The sequence below is a fragment of the Centroberyx gerrardi genome, chromosome 24 (genome assembly GCF_048128805.1).
Source record: "Centroberyx gerrardi isolate f3 chromosome 24, fCenGer3.hap1.cur.20231027, whole genome shotgun sequence".
NCBI lineage: Eukaryota > Metazoa > Chordata > Actinopteri > Beryciformes > Berycidae > Centroberyx > Centroberyx gerrardi.
The window spans coordinates 18,037,495-18,055,118 of record NC_136020.1 but is presented as its reverse complement, the minus strand read 5'-3'; the positions used below and the strand labels follow the sequence as shown (position 1 = coordinate 18,055,118).

Here is a 17,624-nt window from a genome sequence, read left to right as displayed (position 1 = left end):
CACCGTCAGCAGGCCCAGTTAGACACACACACACACACACAGAAATGCATCCTCTTTCTAACAAAAGACAGCTGCCGAGCTTCCACAGGGTGCAAACTACCCATTTTTATGAGCAACCAAATGGATTATAATGACAGCAATAGTTTGTGCGTCACCACACACAACATCTAGCTGGGGGTTGTGGGATTACTGTGACCCGTGCCAGGCTCAGGCCCATTAGATGATGCAGATCTCAGGTCTGCTCACCTTCCTGCTTCTAAACATCTGATACATTACTCATTCAGATACACATACACAGCTCAGCCCGCTTCCTAACTCGGCTTGATATACGCTGAGTGATTTTATGGCGGTGCCCCTATATTTTACAAAAAACACTGCGACTGTTACTACCAGCATCATAAGTAAGTTAGGGTATACAAGATCTTGGTAGAAACTGGGTTTAGACAATAGGAAGGTACAGTGGATGCGTGCAAATAAAAAATATTGACTGAAATGCAAACTAAAAGCTACCTGAAATAACCCACTTAAAATGAACCTGTATATCAGCACTGTTATCATCAGTGCTGATGATCTGAACCAACCACAATGCTCTTTATGAACGAGCCAAGCAGTAAAACATAGGAGTCAGAGCGCCCTCTAGTGTCAGAAAACAGGAACACACCAAAATTGAAAGCAAGAACTCTGAGTGTGGCTGCTAAATTCATTTTTCGTCTTTATTGAAACACACTGAATCACAAAATAAGCTGAAATTATGAGGAGAAAAAGGTTACATCAGCTAGATAATCCTAAAGAAGCCAGTTAATTTACTCAACTTTTTCAGCAAAACAGCAAAATAACTGCAGCATTTTCAAAGAAAATTCAATCCACAAGCAGAGTTTTTCCAGGGAATAGTTTCTTTTATTAGAATTTCCACATAACTAATGACAGGATTTGATAAAACCAGACTTGTGTTTCTACATAGGAATATTTTCTGCCCGACCCTTGGCAAGCCAAGAGCGACAGCCCCTCTTCTCTCCTTTCTTGCTTTTTCGTTTTTTTAAATATACATGAGTAGCAGCCCTGCGCTCAGTACAGAGCGACAGGAGCTGGAGGAACATAAATATAGAAAGCAGCTGTGTGCGCTGCAGAAGTCAGGGGGTTCAGGTGTGTTGATTGGAGACTGAAGCTGCTCAGTGAGGGCTGGGTGGGTGGGGGTGGGGGGATCCCCAGATGGATGGATACAGGGGCAGAGGGGCGGGTTTACTCTGTCAGGCCGAGCTTCTTCTTGAGGGACTCGGGCATCTCGGGGGGAGGGGGGCGGGGCAGGCGGAAGTAGACCTTGACGGAGTCGTAGATGAACCACTGCAGAGCGGTCAGGGTACCGATCATGATGATACGGGCGACCAGGCCCTTCCACACACCTGAGGAGGAAAGAGATGCAGCTTAGCCAAATTCCCTCCCGTCTTTTCGCTGAACCAAATCATACAATCCACACTTAAGATTTGTCATTATGCTTGATGTGAGCCTCAAATGCCTGAGAATTCAGCATCAGACTAAACAGCTGATTAGAGATCATATGCAATTTAAGGTTGAAATCAGTAAACTGGTAAATGTTATTCTTATGCTGCATTCATGTCATATCGGATTTATTGTGATATTCATAATCTGAGCTGCCGACTGAGAAAACATCAGCCTTCTAGTTGTAATTAAAAGTACCAAATGTGTTCTTTTTTTGATGGCTGTGAAATCTCCTGCTTGGTGTTGGCGGTCTACCAGTAAAAACAATACACCGGTAGAAATCTTTACTAAGGTTTGGATTCGACCATACTGTTTCTACTGGATAAGCCAGCAAGGCTGGAGGCGAGCAACCTTTGGCTTAACATTAACCGTGCGGACGAAATTTATGTTCTACAAAAATCTATGTTTTTGTACAAAATAGAAATGTATGAATTTATGTTCTACAAAATTAAGCAGTCAAGCAGTTTGTCAGTTGCTTTACGAGTGGTGTACGCGTGTTTCTTCATGTAAGCAGAGACACGGTGCTTGAGGGAAATGAAAGTGAAACGAACGTATCTGTTAACCCCCAACGAAATGAAAACCAATAGAAGAAAGATGAAGAGACCGTCTAAAAATAAAGAAAGGGGGCATCGTTCATCCTGTGGACATGTTGGATGACTGTCACTGCCAGATGTGGTTAACAGGTTAACACCAGCAACCTATTTTACCACCTGAAGCTTTTGTTTCAGTTTTATCCAGAAGTGTATGTGTGTATTGTGATACACCCTCGCCCTTAAAATTAACAAAATTAATTAATTAATTGTTAAAGTAACCCCACTGTTGAAAACTTGCTGCTGCAGGTAATTTGTGGTTGATTTTAAATTCATAAAGAAAAATTATTTGGGATGTGAGCATTCCAATGAGTTAAATATGTGAACGTTCCCAAATTGTAGCAAAGCGATATCATCCCGTTCTTCCGTTTCATCCAATATAACATGAACGCAGCAATAGTGATGTATTATATCAATTGCATGTCCGCCCCCCAGCCTCGCAGCAGTGGGAGCTCCCGGCCCGTGGAGGGGAGGGTTGCCAGTGCTGCAGGTGGGCGGGGGGGCAGGTAGACTGCTCTCACACGCCAATGACTCAAGCACCTCCAACTGTACAGCCGGAAAGCTGCCGAGGGGCTCTGCTGCCGGAGCTGCGGCTCAGAGAGACCGCAGCCCCGGAGCAGGAGCGCCCTCCAGAGGTGGATCTAAGGAGCGTGTTGGACAAACACCTAATACAACGGTACTCTTCTCTGTACAAGTCACTGCAGGAGTTTGTTTTTTGATACAGACCTTTGGGTCCCAGCTTCTTGAGCACCTGCGCGGCGGTGCTGCCCTTCTCCTTGTTCAGTACAGACACCACAGAGTCAGCAGGGTGGGACACGATGGCACAGAACACACCAGCTGCAGGACGAGGGGGAAAACAAAAAACAGAACAAAATCAGAAATCTGTATTCTGCAGGTACGAGTTTTTTGGGTACCAAATGATGGAATAAATTAATTAGGTAAGACATTGTTTAATACCATATGCAAGTAAGGATGAGTCAATACTGGAATTGGATATTGGGCCACTACACAGCTAAAATTGGGTATGATCAGAATTTCGTCAATACTTAAATTCAATAGCAAGATGTGCAAAACATCAAATCAAAGCAACTTGATTTTCTGACATATGCCCATCTCAGATCCCTCTAAGAAAAAATGGTTTATAATAATTTCTGTTTATTGACCAAAATAAATAAATAAATAGTGTTTGTATTGTTCAGTAAAAGTAATGGGTCAGCTCGTTACTCTACCAGACAATATTTCAGTTCAGTACTCAATCCATTTCGTCAGTGAAAGACTTTTATCTGTGCATCTCTATATGCTATAAAAAACAGGGAATTTGCCATTTTTCCATTATAATTAATCTTATAGGGGATTGCTATTGGCAGCTATTTATCCTATACTAATAAAAATCATGTCACTGGTAATTTTCAGCAAGAGAGTGACTGAAATACAACTGAAAGGCCTTGGGCTGCACCAAGATTGTTAACACATTCTTCTTCTTGCTTATGTTGCTTTTACTGTTGACATTTATCTTCGTTTCATTTACTCCTTTGTAAAGCTCTTTTTTCAAAAGTGCTATACAAATAAATACTATAGTCAACAGGTTAATTTTCAGAGCACCCAGTGATAAGCAGTGTGCTGCTGAACTGTTTCCATCCCCCCCCCCCCCCCCCCCCCCAGTGTTGTTACTTACCGATGTAACCGGCCACGAAGGTGACCACCAGCTGCTCAGGCTTGGTGCACTCACTGCGGGGCTTGGGAACCACGTACTTGTACAGCAACTCTACGGTACGCTCAAAGCAGGCGAACTTCATCATGGTGTAGGGGATCTGCCTCATCCACAGGGGCACCACACCCTTGTAGAACCTGGTGTTAGGAGGGAGGTAAGGAGACAGCAGTGAGGAAAGGAGCAGCAAGTGGAGGCTCAGGGTAAACGGGAAAGCAGAGAAAGGGGCATTTACACACAAACTAAACCATCTTCTGTGTTAAAGTAGGAAGAGGTGGAGGCCAAGAAATGGGAAAAGCCTTGAGATCCATGAGGAATTCGGCACAGGGTTCCTACAAACTTTTCATTTTTAAAGTCCGTAATTTTTCTAGACTATTTTTTTTTTACGTTAGTGGTCAAAATGTTTTGTGATAGCGGCTGGGCAATATGAACCTTAAACTGGGCCAAAATTACTCTATAGCACAAGATTATGCTTCATCAACATAAAATATCACAACCAGTGAAATGGTAATGGTTCCATGATTTGGTAAAATGTTTAGTTATAATTCTATGAAGACAAACTTTTGTCCGCCCCCCAGCCTCGCAGCAGTGGGAGCTCCCGGCCCGTGGAGGGGAGGGTTGCCAGTGCTGCAGGTGGGCGGGGGGGCAGGTAGACTGCTCTCACACGCCAATGACTCAAGCACCTCCAACTGTACAGCCGGAAAGCTGCCGAGGGGCTCTGCTGCCGGAGCTGCGGCTCAGAGAGACCGCAGCCCCGGAGCAGGAGCGCCCTCCAGAGGTGGATCTAAGGAGCGTGTTGGACAAACACCTAATATAGGAACAGCTCTACATTAACATTCATCTGAAACTTTTTAGCCTACCATCCTAGAAAAGCCTGCACACAGGGAATCATACATTGCGTGATGCTCATGTGGGCCGACAAAAATATAAAATACATACGCCAAAAGACCAGTGCACAGTTTAGACATAATAGGCAACATTATGAAAACATTACCACACAAGATACATATTCTGATCAAATATTGAAAATGTATATAAAGTCAATGGTCGGATCCAATCCAAGTGAAAGAGTTCTCAAGGTGATACACTTTTGCATGCGGTTTTTCTAAAAATGGTCAAATGTCATATTCTTGGTTGAGGCCTTGTGGTATCATTGTGTTTAATCTGTGAATCCAGTACAGTTCTTGTTGTAAAATGTCAGTGCCCCCCTCTCCTTAGCAGTTTTACAGGTTTGATCCACATATCAAGACTTCTTTGATCCATGGTCCTGATGTGGCTCCTGTGTTCAGAGATACAGGTGTTGATGGCTCTGGTGGTCTTACCTATGATTTACCACAGGGGCATTTTATGGCATAGATTTTTTTTTTTTTTAGTTGAACGGGTGATAATGCCTTTTATGGGAATCGGTTTACCTGTGGTGGGGCGGTTGAATGTGGTGCATTTCAAGGTGAAATTGCACCGAGCGCATCAGCCACACCTATAATTACCCTTAGGTATGTGTTCTAGGAAGGTGCCGTGTTTTATGGGAACCACCTGACCACCAACTGTGTGACGTTAGGCAGCCGTTCGTACACCAAACATGTGGTGTCAGGTCTGATCTGGTTCCCAGCAGATATGAGATCCAATGTGGTAAAGTGATGTCCATAAAGGCATTACCACCTGTTCAACCATGTCATTACTACAGCAAGAACTGTACTGGCTTCACAGACTGGACACAATGACACCACAAGGCCTAAACCAACAATATGACATGACCATTTTTATAAAAACTGCATGTACAAATAGAGAGATGTCTATGTATCACCTACACTCCCTCACTTGGACTCCCTCATTGACTATATACATTTCCATATTTTTCCATTTTGTTCCAATATTTGATTAGAATATGTATCTTGTGTGGTAATGTTTTATAGCGTTGCTTACATATGTCTAAACATTGCACCGGTGTTTTGGTGGGACCACATTCACATCATGTGATGTTTGATTCCTTATGTATGCATATGAAATGTGACACCCACTGACAAAATGGTTGCCAACATGGTTGATTATTGAAATTATTAGCAATCTGAAGCCCTACATACTAACAAAAACAACTAGACTTTAGACAATGACATCTTTTAAATAAACAAACAAACATCATGTAACAGGTTTTCCCCATAAAATGTATAGTAAAGCATTTTGGAATAAAACCCTTCAATTTAGTGGCACAGTAGTCTTGTTGTTAGATCGACTGTCCCTTAACAGAGAGGTGGCAGGGTTGATCCCAAACAGCCAGTGTTGTGTCCATCAGCAGCCATGTATCCAACAGAAGTGTCATTGAACAAGGAAACTGTAAAAAAGGGACAACACTCACGCCCAGAGCCCCTCCTCTGCGAACATCTTGGGGGCACACTGTCTGAGGGTGTTGGCGTAGCCTGGCTGGGTCTGGATGCGGACTTTGCAAGCCTCCATGGGAGCCAAGGCAATGTCTGCGAAGAACTCTGCGCTGGCGGAGGCAGCCAGGTACAACGATGTCCTCCAGAGGTAGGTGTTCTCCTGTTGGGTGAAGCCACAGATCAAACAGTTAAGAGAGTAGGGCTGCAACTAATTATCATTTTCATTATCGATTAATCTACAGATTATTTTTTAGATTAATCATTTATTCTACAAAATGTAAAAAATAATGATAATGCCCATCACAAGTTACCAGAGCCCAAAGTGATTCTTAAAATTGCTTACTTGGTCTGATCAGAAGGCAAAGTATTCATTTTATAATATGAAACTAAGAAAAGCAAGCAAATCTTTGCATTTGTAAAGCTGTAACCAGCAAACATTTGGTATTTTTACTTGGTAAATGCCCAAGCCGTACCCTAAACCTGCATCTGGACTCACCTCTCCCAGCATGTCACTGTAGACGATCTTGAACACCTCATAGAAGCCGAACTTGCAGAGTCCCTGCATGGAGTAGCCGATGAAAGTGGGAGCCCAGCCCTTGGCCAGGCCTCTGACACCATCTTCCCTCACTGTGACTGAAAAGCCGTTGCCAATGCTCTTGTACTTCTCTGGGTCCACCTGAGGGGGGAGAAATGATATGAGTGAGGAATAATGTCAGAGATATGGGCAGGCTGGGGGGGGGTCTGGGCTAATTTTAGATTAGACTTAATACTTTATGGGGTTTTGGGATGACTAGCCTTTAGTATGTGAGTGACTTGCATAGTTAGTTTTTCTTGTGCCGTTATAATACTGTGCATTACGATTGCTTTTTTGAGGAAATAAGTTTTCCCTATTACTAGTCTAACTGTAAAATATACTTTTTGCTGGCCTGTAACTCAGATGTCATATAGATATTAATAAAGACTGGATAGATTTAAGACTGCATGATTGTTACTGAATATACATGTCCAGCCTTTTAGTACCATAATAACTGGTATGCATGCATAGATTCTGGAGTACAGCTACAAGATTGAATCTTACGCTCAAATTGTTTATATTTTGAACTTGCACAGTCCTTACATGGAACTGGGGCTGAAAGGTTGGAAGAGGTTAGCCATTGAGGACTGGCTACCGGTTGCTACTGTGAGGTTTAGCTACCATACAAACCTGCAGACGGCACTTGACAAGGTCGAGGGGTACCACTGCTGTGTGTGTGAGGCCGCAGCTCAGGATACCCCCAAACCCACACAGGGCATAGTACTTTGAGGAGCCAAACTCGCAGCTGACATCCTCTGTGGCAGAAGGGGACAACATACGTGCCACATGCAAGGTGACATGCAACACAGGACAAAAATCACCACCAAACCAAAGCCACATAGTGGAAAAGCTGTGTCACTGCAGGGGGGAAATTTCCCAGCTTTGTTTTTTTGTCCTTGGGACTCATTCTGTTACCAGGCAACATCAAGGCCTTGGACATTTTGATTGACTTCAGTGACAGGACTCTTCCATTATATATGGCTCTGCCACAAACATGCCACCATTTATTAGGAGAACACACCAAGGGTTGATAAATCATTGTACATACATGATTTCAGTATGAACTTTAAATAATTTGTGATTATAATCAGTTATGAAGGAAAAAAACTCAAAGATGAAATAACATGATTACTAAGAAATGCAGATTTTTATTCTAATTTTCCACACAAACATACCACTTAATTGTATTTAATCTTACCATAGTCATAAGGCCTATGTCTTATCAAATGTACTTTGACTTTCTACAAGACATTGAAACCTGTAAAGTAGAAGGTTAATCTGCGGCTATACAGCTTACTATCAGGCAATGTGTTAATGAACAATCAATGACAGTCTGACAATGTCAGCATCAATGTGCTGCATGTCTTGTAGGGCAACTATAAACTCAGGCAATCCTGAGAGACGGACACACTTTGATGGTGTCAAAAATAGCAAGGTCAACATTCTGGACATATTTTCCCTCTGTCTCTTCTGACCTTCACCTACACGAGTCCTCTGCATTGGATTGAGTGGGGGGGGGGAGGGGTGTGCATTATAAAACAGAGGCAGGCAGAATCATTAACACACACAGGAACACTGGTGCAGAATCACACACTTACCATGCCATGTTGATCACTCCATTACATTATGATCAAAATCATGGGGATCAGTGGACAATGACAAAAACAACAACAACTTCACCATGACCCGGGCTGTCACTATGTTTATCCCATGCAAATTAATGCATTTCCAAAAAGACAAACAAAAACACGGTTAGGGGTGGATGAGGCGTGTCGGTTAAAAAAAAAATTGCACCGAGCAACGGAGACAGACCTGAATTCTGCATTTGACCAGATCGAGGGGCACAACAGCTGTGTGTGTGGTGCCACAGCTCAGAATTCCACCAAAGCCACACAGGACGAAATACTTCTGAGAGCCGAACTCACAACTGTCTCCCTCTGAAGAAACACAGGCAACACTTTGAAAACAAGGCATTCATGAGCTTAAAAAGGAGGAAACTTTGAGGGTATCTTTGGGTGTCTAAATGGCCAACCATTGGTAGAAATCAACTGGTTCTTTACTCTGACAAACCAAGGAGTATCGGGACAGTAGGACAGAAGAAATGATCCGTCCTTCCAATCCACCTCAAAGTCTGACAGGCTACAAGCTGTAATGGAGAAGCAAATACCCTGGGGAAGGTTGTTCATTTCCCATTCTAGGTCTTATGCAACAGCCACTGGTATAACTAGCCTACCAGCAACAGTTGTTTAGTCTGAAAACAAAGCCATGCTAAGCCCTATAATATCCTACCAATCTCACCAAACTTGATCCACTCCCTAATTACAACATGAATGCAACTTATTGCTACAGTATTGTATCACAATACAACCGTCCCTTTACATGTAAAGCACAAATAGTCTGGAACTTGAAATGGGTACTTGGACTTAAATCCACAATAAGGAGCTGATTTCATTCAATAAATCTTCATAAGCCCTATAAAACCTGTCAGAAGTACTCCAAATGAGGAAAGGTTAGCTCTTGCCTAGCACTGAGCAACCCATAGTAAGGGGTCAAGACATTTCTAGATCCGTTTGCAATTATCTGACCTTGTGCCTGTCCCTTAAATAAAATTATTCTTTCACCCATCCTAAAAGACACCATCCGACAGGGAGTGATATACCAGAGATAGGTTTCTGCAGTGCGAAGGGAAGACTCTAGTTTGCCCTTCCTTGTCCTCCACAGGTAGCTCGTCACAGGCAAGGCCTAGCTGCTAACTGGCTTAACATTTACATCCCTCATTGGATATATCGATTATCTTACACGTACAACGAATGCATACATTCTCCACAAAGCTAATCATAAATAACCGTCATATCTGTCATGATTTGTAGAGATGTACAGTGAAGTTAGCCACAACAAGCCGAGCTAGCCGGCTAAGCTAACGCTGTTGGCCTGTCGCTCACTTGTCTAGCCAGCCTGCGGCACCTTCGTAGGGGACTGCATGGCTTACCGGTCGCGGAGGCTGCAGCCAGTCTGCGGTGACTCTGTCCATGTAGGCTCTGTTTGGGTTCCTCGACTTTCTGAAGGGAGAACAGCGGAGCGCTGAACGGGTTGGCCCGGGCCAGCTGCGTTAGAGCGGTCGGGTACATGATGTCCTGCCTGGCGGAGCTGGGCTGCGGAGATCAGTAGCAGTTAGCTGTGACTTAACTCAGGCTGGCTGGCTGGCTGGTAACACAACCCACCCCCAATACACACACGCAGACACACACATACGACACACACATACACAGTGACACCTGAACCAAGGGAGCCCATGTCACGTGCTGGCTATCTCAGTTCTGACATTTGAATGAATGTGGACAGGAAGTTCTAACTGCATGAACACAATATTGCTACATTTAGAAACATTAGTCAGCTAAATGCATACAATTGAACAGTAGTTACCCTTTTGTAAAGCAACGCGGAACTTTAAAAATGCCAAACCTGGCTAACGTTACCTATATAGCTGTGCACTCTTGCTAACTGGCTCTTGGCTAAAGCTACGTTGCTATGCTAGCTGGCTAGCTAAGCTAACTTGACCGCTGCAAGGTGGAAGGGCTCCTCAGACAGGACAAAGGAGAATGCAACATATATACAAACTGGTAAACAGACATGACGACTCCACAATTTACGTACGCCAAACTGGAGTGTTACTGTACTGTCTATCTTGGGTATTTAATTGAATAATTCCACTCACTCTGTCAGTGTCTTAAGATGGCGCCTCCACTGTGCTGCAACCGGCGGCTCAGAGAGGCCGAATGACCTCGCGGTAAATCAATTTGTCCTTCCCTGACGTCACCAAGAAAAGTGGGCGGATGCTTTCTCTTTTTTGCCCCGTAAAAGACGCCGTGGTGCTGTCAATCAACATATCTGGTCCAATCACAAAAATGGCCTGTGATAATTAGGTGCAGTGGTTTATAAAAATAGAAATACTATACTTTTTTTTTTTTTTTAATGAAAGGAACTTCAATTGATGCGCAGCAAAGACCTCTTCATGGAGGAGAGACTGTTTTTCTCACTTGTATTGACTAATGTTTGCATGTGTGACAGAGCAGAGATGGAGAGAGAGAAAGAGAAAGACAGAGATGTGAGAGACAGAAAGATTGATTCTCATAGAAATTATCACATCAATGGATTCTCATAGAAAAATAAAGTGTTAGAGGGACTCTTCTAATTGGATTACCTGTTGGCAGCTGCTTCTATTTTTGTCCTTTGTCCAGTAATAAGGCTGAGAGCAAAGCCTTCCTCACTGAGGTGATCATAGTGTCACGTCATGCACCGCCCCACCTGAATGTCAGCTGCCCAGGAAAACCTATGCCCTTTGTTGGAATTAACAAGGTTTAACAATACTTCAAGTGGTGTTCAGATGCACACCTGGTAAACACATGTACTATCACTGTATCACAGGGTGCACGCTGTAATTCAGCGTGCACCCTGAGTTTAAATACCTTTCTCAGACTTTAGAGGTCAGAGGTTGGAGGGCACAAGGATCAGAAACAGGTGGACAGTGTAGCTCTCCCTCCCTCCCTCTCTCTCTCACATACACACACAAAACAATGACACTATACAAGATACAAAGTTTATTCATTGACACTTTATACATGAATGATACAAGTTTAACAGCCAAACTCTGCTCAAATCCCTCCCGTTTATAACAAAAGTAGTCAATGAAGCAAATTAAACAGCTTTTTTCTTGACATTGTGACCTGTAGGCAGATGACAAACCTCTTAGCTGTTCATAATTAGCACTCTGTGCTCGTCTTGCATGCCTGATGGTTTCGATCCATAATTCACAGATGATGTGTAAGGACTGAATTTCACATTTGGAATAAAATGGTACAGAGATTCACGACCTCCCGTACCACTGAAAGACACTAGCACTTGTAGATTTACAGTAAATGCAGTTTGCAACTTTATAGCTGCTGTTACACAGCTTATAGTTAAGATAATTAAGATCAAGACTGACCTAATTGTCCACTGTGGTGGAAGTTTGATTTTGGCTCATTTCTTTCCCTTTGCAGAAGGATAAAGCTTCAGTCTGGATAAAGATTCAGGCCTGAATAAAGACTTAACTGTGACGGTTTCCACTTTAGCCCTGAAAATGTTTACTTTAAACATGACAGAAAATATCAAATGTGATCAATGCGTTTTACATCTTTGTATAGGGCAATAAACCGTCATTGCCTAGTTAAGGTGGAGCCCTTGTATGCCAGTCACCTTCAAGGTTTGCCATTAGTTTTTCTGTTGTTACTAAAAACAAACATGTTTGGTTTTAGAGTGACTTTGGAATTTGTTTAAAATTGCACAGCAGGGGAAAATGTGATACATTGCTGGTTGACCAGTGCTTTGATCAGACTGATTATTGCTGCACAAGTGCAATAATTTGTTATTTTTGAAGACCGACATTCAAAAGATGAGGGATTTTCTGCTGTGAAAGTGTGGGAATGGGTAATTGCTAGTGGTAATTTATAATTATTTCTGTGAAGTGTAAATTTTGAAAAACAAATGTTAAAAATGCAAAATTCCTGGAGAGTCCAGGAAAAGTCCTGGAGAGGCTGGTAAACAAAAGGGAAAAAAATGCTTCCTCATAAATAAAATGCTCTTCCAGCCACAGTAACAATATAATAGTTTATTGAGTGGATATTTATTTCTGACAGTGAATACATAATTAAAGTAGAATACACTGGGACATTCTTTCAAAATAAGAGAAAATAAGAAAATATTGGTGTAGGGTTTAAGAAGATTTAAATGCATTTGGGTTACAATAAGCCTCCCTGTCTGATCAACAAAGATGGTCTGATAAAAAAAAAAAAAAAAATTACAGTTTCAAATTCCATCTTCAAGGCTGTTTTGCTAATAACTGACAGAGACAGACACTAAGGCAAAGTGTGAAAAAAAAAATATTTCTCTCAACTGTGCACACACACTCATCCACACACACACACACACCATGCAAGTATTACATAAAAAGAACATAGCCATAAAAGTAAAGTAAGTTCACATAATCATCTCAGAGCTACTGTGTTTACTCGTGTTTCTGAACGTGGTTTAGTGGCTGGCGTTTCTCTCCGCCTCACAGACTGCGAGGGGCGGGAAGAGGGTCAAGGATGGACCAAAACAACAATAACAGAACGCGGTACTGTCCTTTCACAACGTGTCGTGGAGATCCTTGGAGTCACTGAAACGGCTACATCGCTACTCTTTGACGTATTCACTCTGAACAGACTTTTTAACATGAGGAAACAAAAAAGGAAACAAAAAAACAAATATTGGAGGACGAACGGCGATGGCGTGGATCAGAATTTCACAGCGCCCGTTAACAAAATGGCTACAATGCCGATTCACAAATTTGAAAAAAAAAAAGAAGCTGGTTGGCGTCTTTTTTTTCCTCTTTCTAAATCACTTCCTCGCTGGCTTTACTTGCTGGCGACCGGTGCTGCGCTGTCGCTGCCGATTTGTTCTGTATCCGAGCCTCCGAACGGGTTGATGGCGTTGGTCTCCATGGCCTGGTAGACGAAGAACAGGAAAGCGGCGACGATAGCCAGCAGGAACAGCTTTATCCAGAGCGACAGGCTGCGACGCGCTGCTTTGGCTTGGCCTGTAGGGGGAGCCGCAGATACTAGCCTGGAGGAGGAGGAGGAGGAGGTAGAGGATAAGGAGGAGGAAGAGGGAGTGGAGGGGGGCAGGTTGGTGACTCTGTGGACAGAGTGGCTCTCTGTGTAGGAGGAGGAGGAGGTGGTCGTCTTGACGCTCTTCGGGGAAAGCAGGAAGTTCTCGTTGTTCCAGAGGTCGCTGGAAATCACGGGGCGACCGGCCGCGCCTCGGATGGGCCGTCGACAGGTGGCGCTACAGGGGAGAAGGATTACAAACTCAGTGTTTTCGGAAGGGAGGAGAAATATTTTTGCCTCTGAAAACACTTACTACATAGGAAACAATGTACAAACAACAGATTTTGACTGCGCTCAAGGCAAAAAAGTGCGCTTAACTGTAAAACTTACATACCAGGAGAGAGGGTTCGCACTCAAAGAGATGACTGACACAAATGCATTAAGAAGTTTTAATTCAGGGCAGCAGATACAGATTAAGACATTTCCACCTTTGCATTTCATCAGTGTATTTGTCTGAGTTAAAACTTAAAAGTCCCAGTGAAATGAACATTACTTTTACTTCCTGGATAACAGAGTATCTTTAATGGTGACATCATGCTGCACCAGGAGACGTGAATATAAATTCTAACCAATAAAACCATCACAGATTTTTTAACAATCCGGCCCCTCTGTCCCTCCCATCAAATAAAACTGCCTTTCTCTCCCTGACTGATATTCCATTGGTTTACACTTTTGAATGATCCCTCACTGTGTTATGTCCCGCCTAACATCCTGTTTTTAAACACCTTTGCGTGCCAGTCATCTCTTCGAGTGCAAACCCGCTCTCCTGCTTCATGATTATTATCTTATAGGACTGTTATGATAGGGTGTGTGCTCGTATGTGTGTGTGTGTGTGTGTGTGTTACTTACGTGATTCCTGTTGGAGTGTTGATGTCGTTGGGGAACATCTCCTTCAGAACATCTCTCTCGTCCGCTCTCGGGGTCTGTTCACTGGCTGCTATCTTCTCCACCTGGACAGACACACAAACACACACATTGTGCATGGTTCAAACCGCAAACAGCATTGACGTAGGAGGAATACGCCTCACCGGCAAGCCTAAGCAAGAAAAAAAAAAAAAGGCACTACACTCCTTGTTCCACATGACTCTCAAGAGGTTCAGACGCAAAGAAAAAATTCCAACCTTTTGGAAAATACCAACCTGCAGGGGCATCTATCAACCACCAGAGGGCTCGCTGCCTGATATCAGACACCACAGTGCTCTCCCCATGTGACCACTTCAAACAAAAACATGGGACAACCACCATGTTTTCCACAAAACCACCTTGTGAATATGTGACACAAACAGACAAAAGCAATCAGTCACCACCCTATAAACCCTGGTTTGTGACAGACATGTTGCAGAGGTAACGCTACCTCTTTGAGCCGTGGATCCTTGGAGACCACGGCTATACAACCGTGTGTCTTGACGGGGCTGAGAGTGGAGAGGAAGGGGGTGATTTTTTGCTGCCTCCCTTTATGCAGCTGGGCGTCTGGAGGCACACGCTGCTCCTGCTCAGAAAACAATGTGTGTGATTGTGTGTGTGCCGTGCGAGCCGAGAAGTTAGAAAACCCAACCGTTCAGCTGTCACACAACTGTCCCCCGCAGAAACCTTGAGCAGCTGCACACACACACCGCGACACACACACACAAACGCACAATGCCCAATTCATCGTCGACGTGCACATGTTCTAAACTATACAATGTGTGAGTTTCAACTCTGCAAGGTTCAGTTACACCACCCCCAGCCAAAAACAATGCACCATTCACAGATGAGTGTCATTTCAACCAAGCAAAAAAAAAAAAGAGAGAAGAAAAAAAACAAAAGAGACGACTTGAGCAATACCACTACTGCAGAGCCGCCACTGGCCCGAGGTTCAAACTGGTCAGAGAGAGACCAGGGAGACTCCTGATCCTTGATGGGCGAGATGCTGCACATGGGGCTAAAGGTGACTAGGTCGATTTTGGTCAGATGAACCCAAGGGGATGAAGGCCTGGATGGCTTGGCGGCCAGCCGGGGCCTTGGTTCCTCTGGCAGGCTCTTTGACTTGTGCAAAACACAGACTAGATTAATTAGATATGTGTCCAGAAATACACAAATGGAGGAAAACATGAGGAAAAAGAAGTAAAACATCGGAAAATCGTTAAGGTCCTAATTCTTATCTTAATATTACACTGGATTATACTGAGTTGAATAGTGAGTGAGATTTCATTCAAATTAAATTCAACACACCAGAGCAAATGCTCTCAAAGGTATGACGCTCTGTCCTACTGATGATTCAAAATTTGGCTCTAGTTCCTGAGACGCCAACAGACATAAATAGCAAGATAAAAAAAAAAAATATATAAAAAATTTTGATTGAGATCTCAGTGACGAAAGCAAAAACTGCAACTGTGGCTGCAATTAGGCCAGTCATTGGTTAGCAGAATAACTGAGCATCATTAAAACCAATTTTACAAAACATAATGTACTAGTGTGTGATATTAGCCCATGAGGAGAGCATTGTCTCCATTGCTCCCTGCAACCTGCATCATAAACCAGGACTTCCCAGACTTTCTGCATGCCAAGAATACTCAAGTAGATGGGAATTTGGCTGCGGTCACCCCTAAAATTCAGCCGAATTCGATTTAGCAAAGAATGTCATAAATTGTCTACAGTTGGCTTAATAACAGGCAGGACAGCAAGACCAAGAAAATGGTCTATCAACTGTGTAAATAAGGATATTAATGTATATAACAATAAGGATTTCTGGTATTTGTTGTATTGGACAGTATATATAGAGTAACATAATAGGAAAGAGGATAATATGGCATGAAACATAGGCCGCAAGTCGGTCCATCAGGCTAATCATGACATTACCATGTGCCATATTCATTAATATTCAGCCTGTAAATCTAACTTTTTTAACAAACTGTTCCTTCTTTTGCTGTGGATCCCTTAACAGGTGAGAGTAGGTCAGATGAGAACAAAGAGAGGAGCCTAACCTCTTGCAGAGTGGTGTTGAGTAGAGCGCCTGGCTGAGGAGGTGCAGCTTTAACCAGTTTGGGAGGAGGAATACCCAGTTCCTCCTCATGGAGCTGGAGGTTTGAAACACAGAAGATGGACGGGCCGGCACAGGTAAATTCTTTGGTATCCACAACTCAGAATTTGCTACAGCCAGTTCAAATGGCTCTCTGTCTCCCGTAAAATATCCATGTTACACCCAGAAGTTGTCAAGTGAGAGCACCTTCCAGCGGGGGCTCTCAGGAGCTCTGAGGGCCTCGGGGTGCTTGGTGACGGGCGTCGTCGTCACTGGTGGAGGGTGCCTCGGTGTGAGGGCCACGCACCTCGCTCTCCCGGTATAGGACGGAGCTTCACCTGCCGGACGCTGAGGCAGCCAAGGCAATGAGTGAAACAAACTGAGATTTTCCACTGAATGGCACCAAGTGTGATCCAGGAAAAGTAATACGCAATACAAACAGCCTCAAAACTTCCAGGTGCAGGTGCTTGTTTTCCATCATGACAAAAACAGAGCAAGTGACAGTGAATCTATCCACATTGGTGACCACCATCAGCCCTGAAATCACCACTGTGATTATAAAACAAGACATTCCTCATTAATTCCAAGTCAAGCCAATCTACTCCTGCTCACCCAGGGTGCATTTTGAGAAGAGATGACAAGAGACAGCCAACTCTTAAGGGAAACCCCTTATCTCATCACCACAAATTTGAAACAACAGACCAGTGAGTCGACCCCATCGAAACCAGCGAGTGAACAAACAACCAAAGTGTCTCCCATCGGCCGTCCCGTGGCCTAGAGCTACCTGAGCAGATCTGGAAGAGACGGAGGGAGATTCAGCCTTAGCTGGACTGACCGGCCTGTGGTGAACTTTCCTGTTAGACTCCACCCAGACCTGGTCTGTCAGAACAGGCCTGAGATCCCTAGGTACTATCTGATGGGACAGAAACATAGAGAGAAGGTAAAGAAAGAAAAGTGGGAAGATAAAGAGATAATTAGAAAGAGAGAAGGGTGAAAACAAAGAGAAAAAGAAAAGGTACAAGGAAAAAAACTAAAGACTGGAACAAAGAAAGCAAGATAGAGTGGGACTAAGGAAAAAGGAAAAGACAGAAATGAGTTGATATGCAAGTTGGAGATGGAGAGGGGACACAAAGATGGTGGAGAATAAAGAGTGTTGATAGCCAGAAACTGGAAGCTAGTGGTGAAGCATCCAGGAA

The 17,624-nt window shown here is 43.5% G+C and overlaps 2 protein-coding genes and 2 non-coding genes across 6 annotated transcripts in view; all 4 read right to left on the bottom strand.

Moving 5' to 3' along the window:
- The window catches only part of tmpoa (thymopoietin a), a 113,287-nt gene that overhangs the window by 84,135 nt on the left and 11,528 nt on the right, over positions 1-17,624 (bottom strand). The window contains exons 5-6 of one of the 2 annotated variants that reach the window (XR_013504069.1): positions 14,280-14,380; positions 12,453-13,608 (exon numbers count right to left, since the gene is read on the bottom strand). Coding sequence is in view for 1 of the 2 variants with exons in the window: in XM_071902083.2 (XP_071758184.2) it covers positions 13,179-13,608; positions 14,280-14,380 (531 nt within the window). In the remaining variant the exon portion in view is untranslated. Of the gene's footprint in view, positions 1-11,356; positions 13,609-14,279; positions 14,381-17,624 lie in introns of those variants that run through there. The other variant, XM_071902083.2, reaches the window with a different exon arrangement.
- slc25a3a (solute carrier family 25 member 3a) lies at positions 875-10,541 on the bottom strand. 2 transcript variants are annotated; one of them, XM_071902087.2, is made up of 8 exons: positions 10,460-10,541; positions 9,734-9,896; positions 8,557-8,681; positions 6,667-6,846; positions 6,149-6,330; positions 3,763-3,935; positions 2,814-2,924; positions 875-1,400 (listed from the first exon to the last, which is right to left on the bottom strand). In XM_071902087.2, the coding sequence occupies exons 2-8, from the start codon at positions 9,870-9,872 to the stop codon at positions 1,240-1,242; spliced, it is 1,071 nt and encodes a 356-aa protein (XP_071758188.1). In that variant the 5' UTR covers positions 9,873-9,896; positions 10,460-10,541; the 3' UTR covers positions 875-1,239. The 2 variants fall into 2 exon arrangements, with proteins under 2 accessions (XP_071758188.1, XP_071758187.1); XM_071902086.2 differs by lacking the exon at positions 8,557-8,681 and adding an exon at positions 7,375-7,499.
- On the bottom strand, positions 2,507-2,742 carry LOC139913924 (small nucleolar RNA SNORA53). The gene has a single exon (XR_011784731.2). It is a non-coding gene; the product is annotated as a small nucleolar RNA SNORA53 (small nucleolar RNA).
- On the bottom strand, positions 4,358-4,593 carry LOC139913923 (small nucleolar RNA SNORA53). Its single transcript, XR_011784730.1, has one exon. It is a non-coding gene; the product is annotated as a small nucleolar RNA SNORA53 (small nucleolar RNA).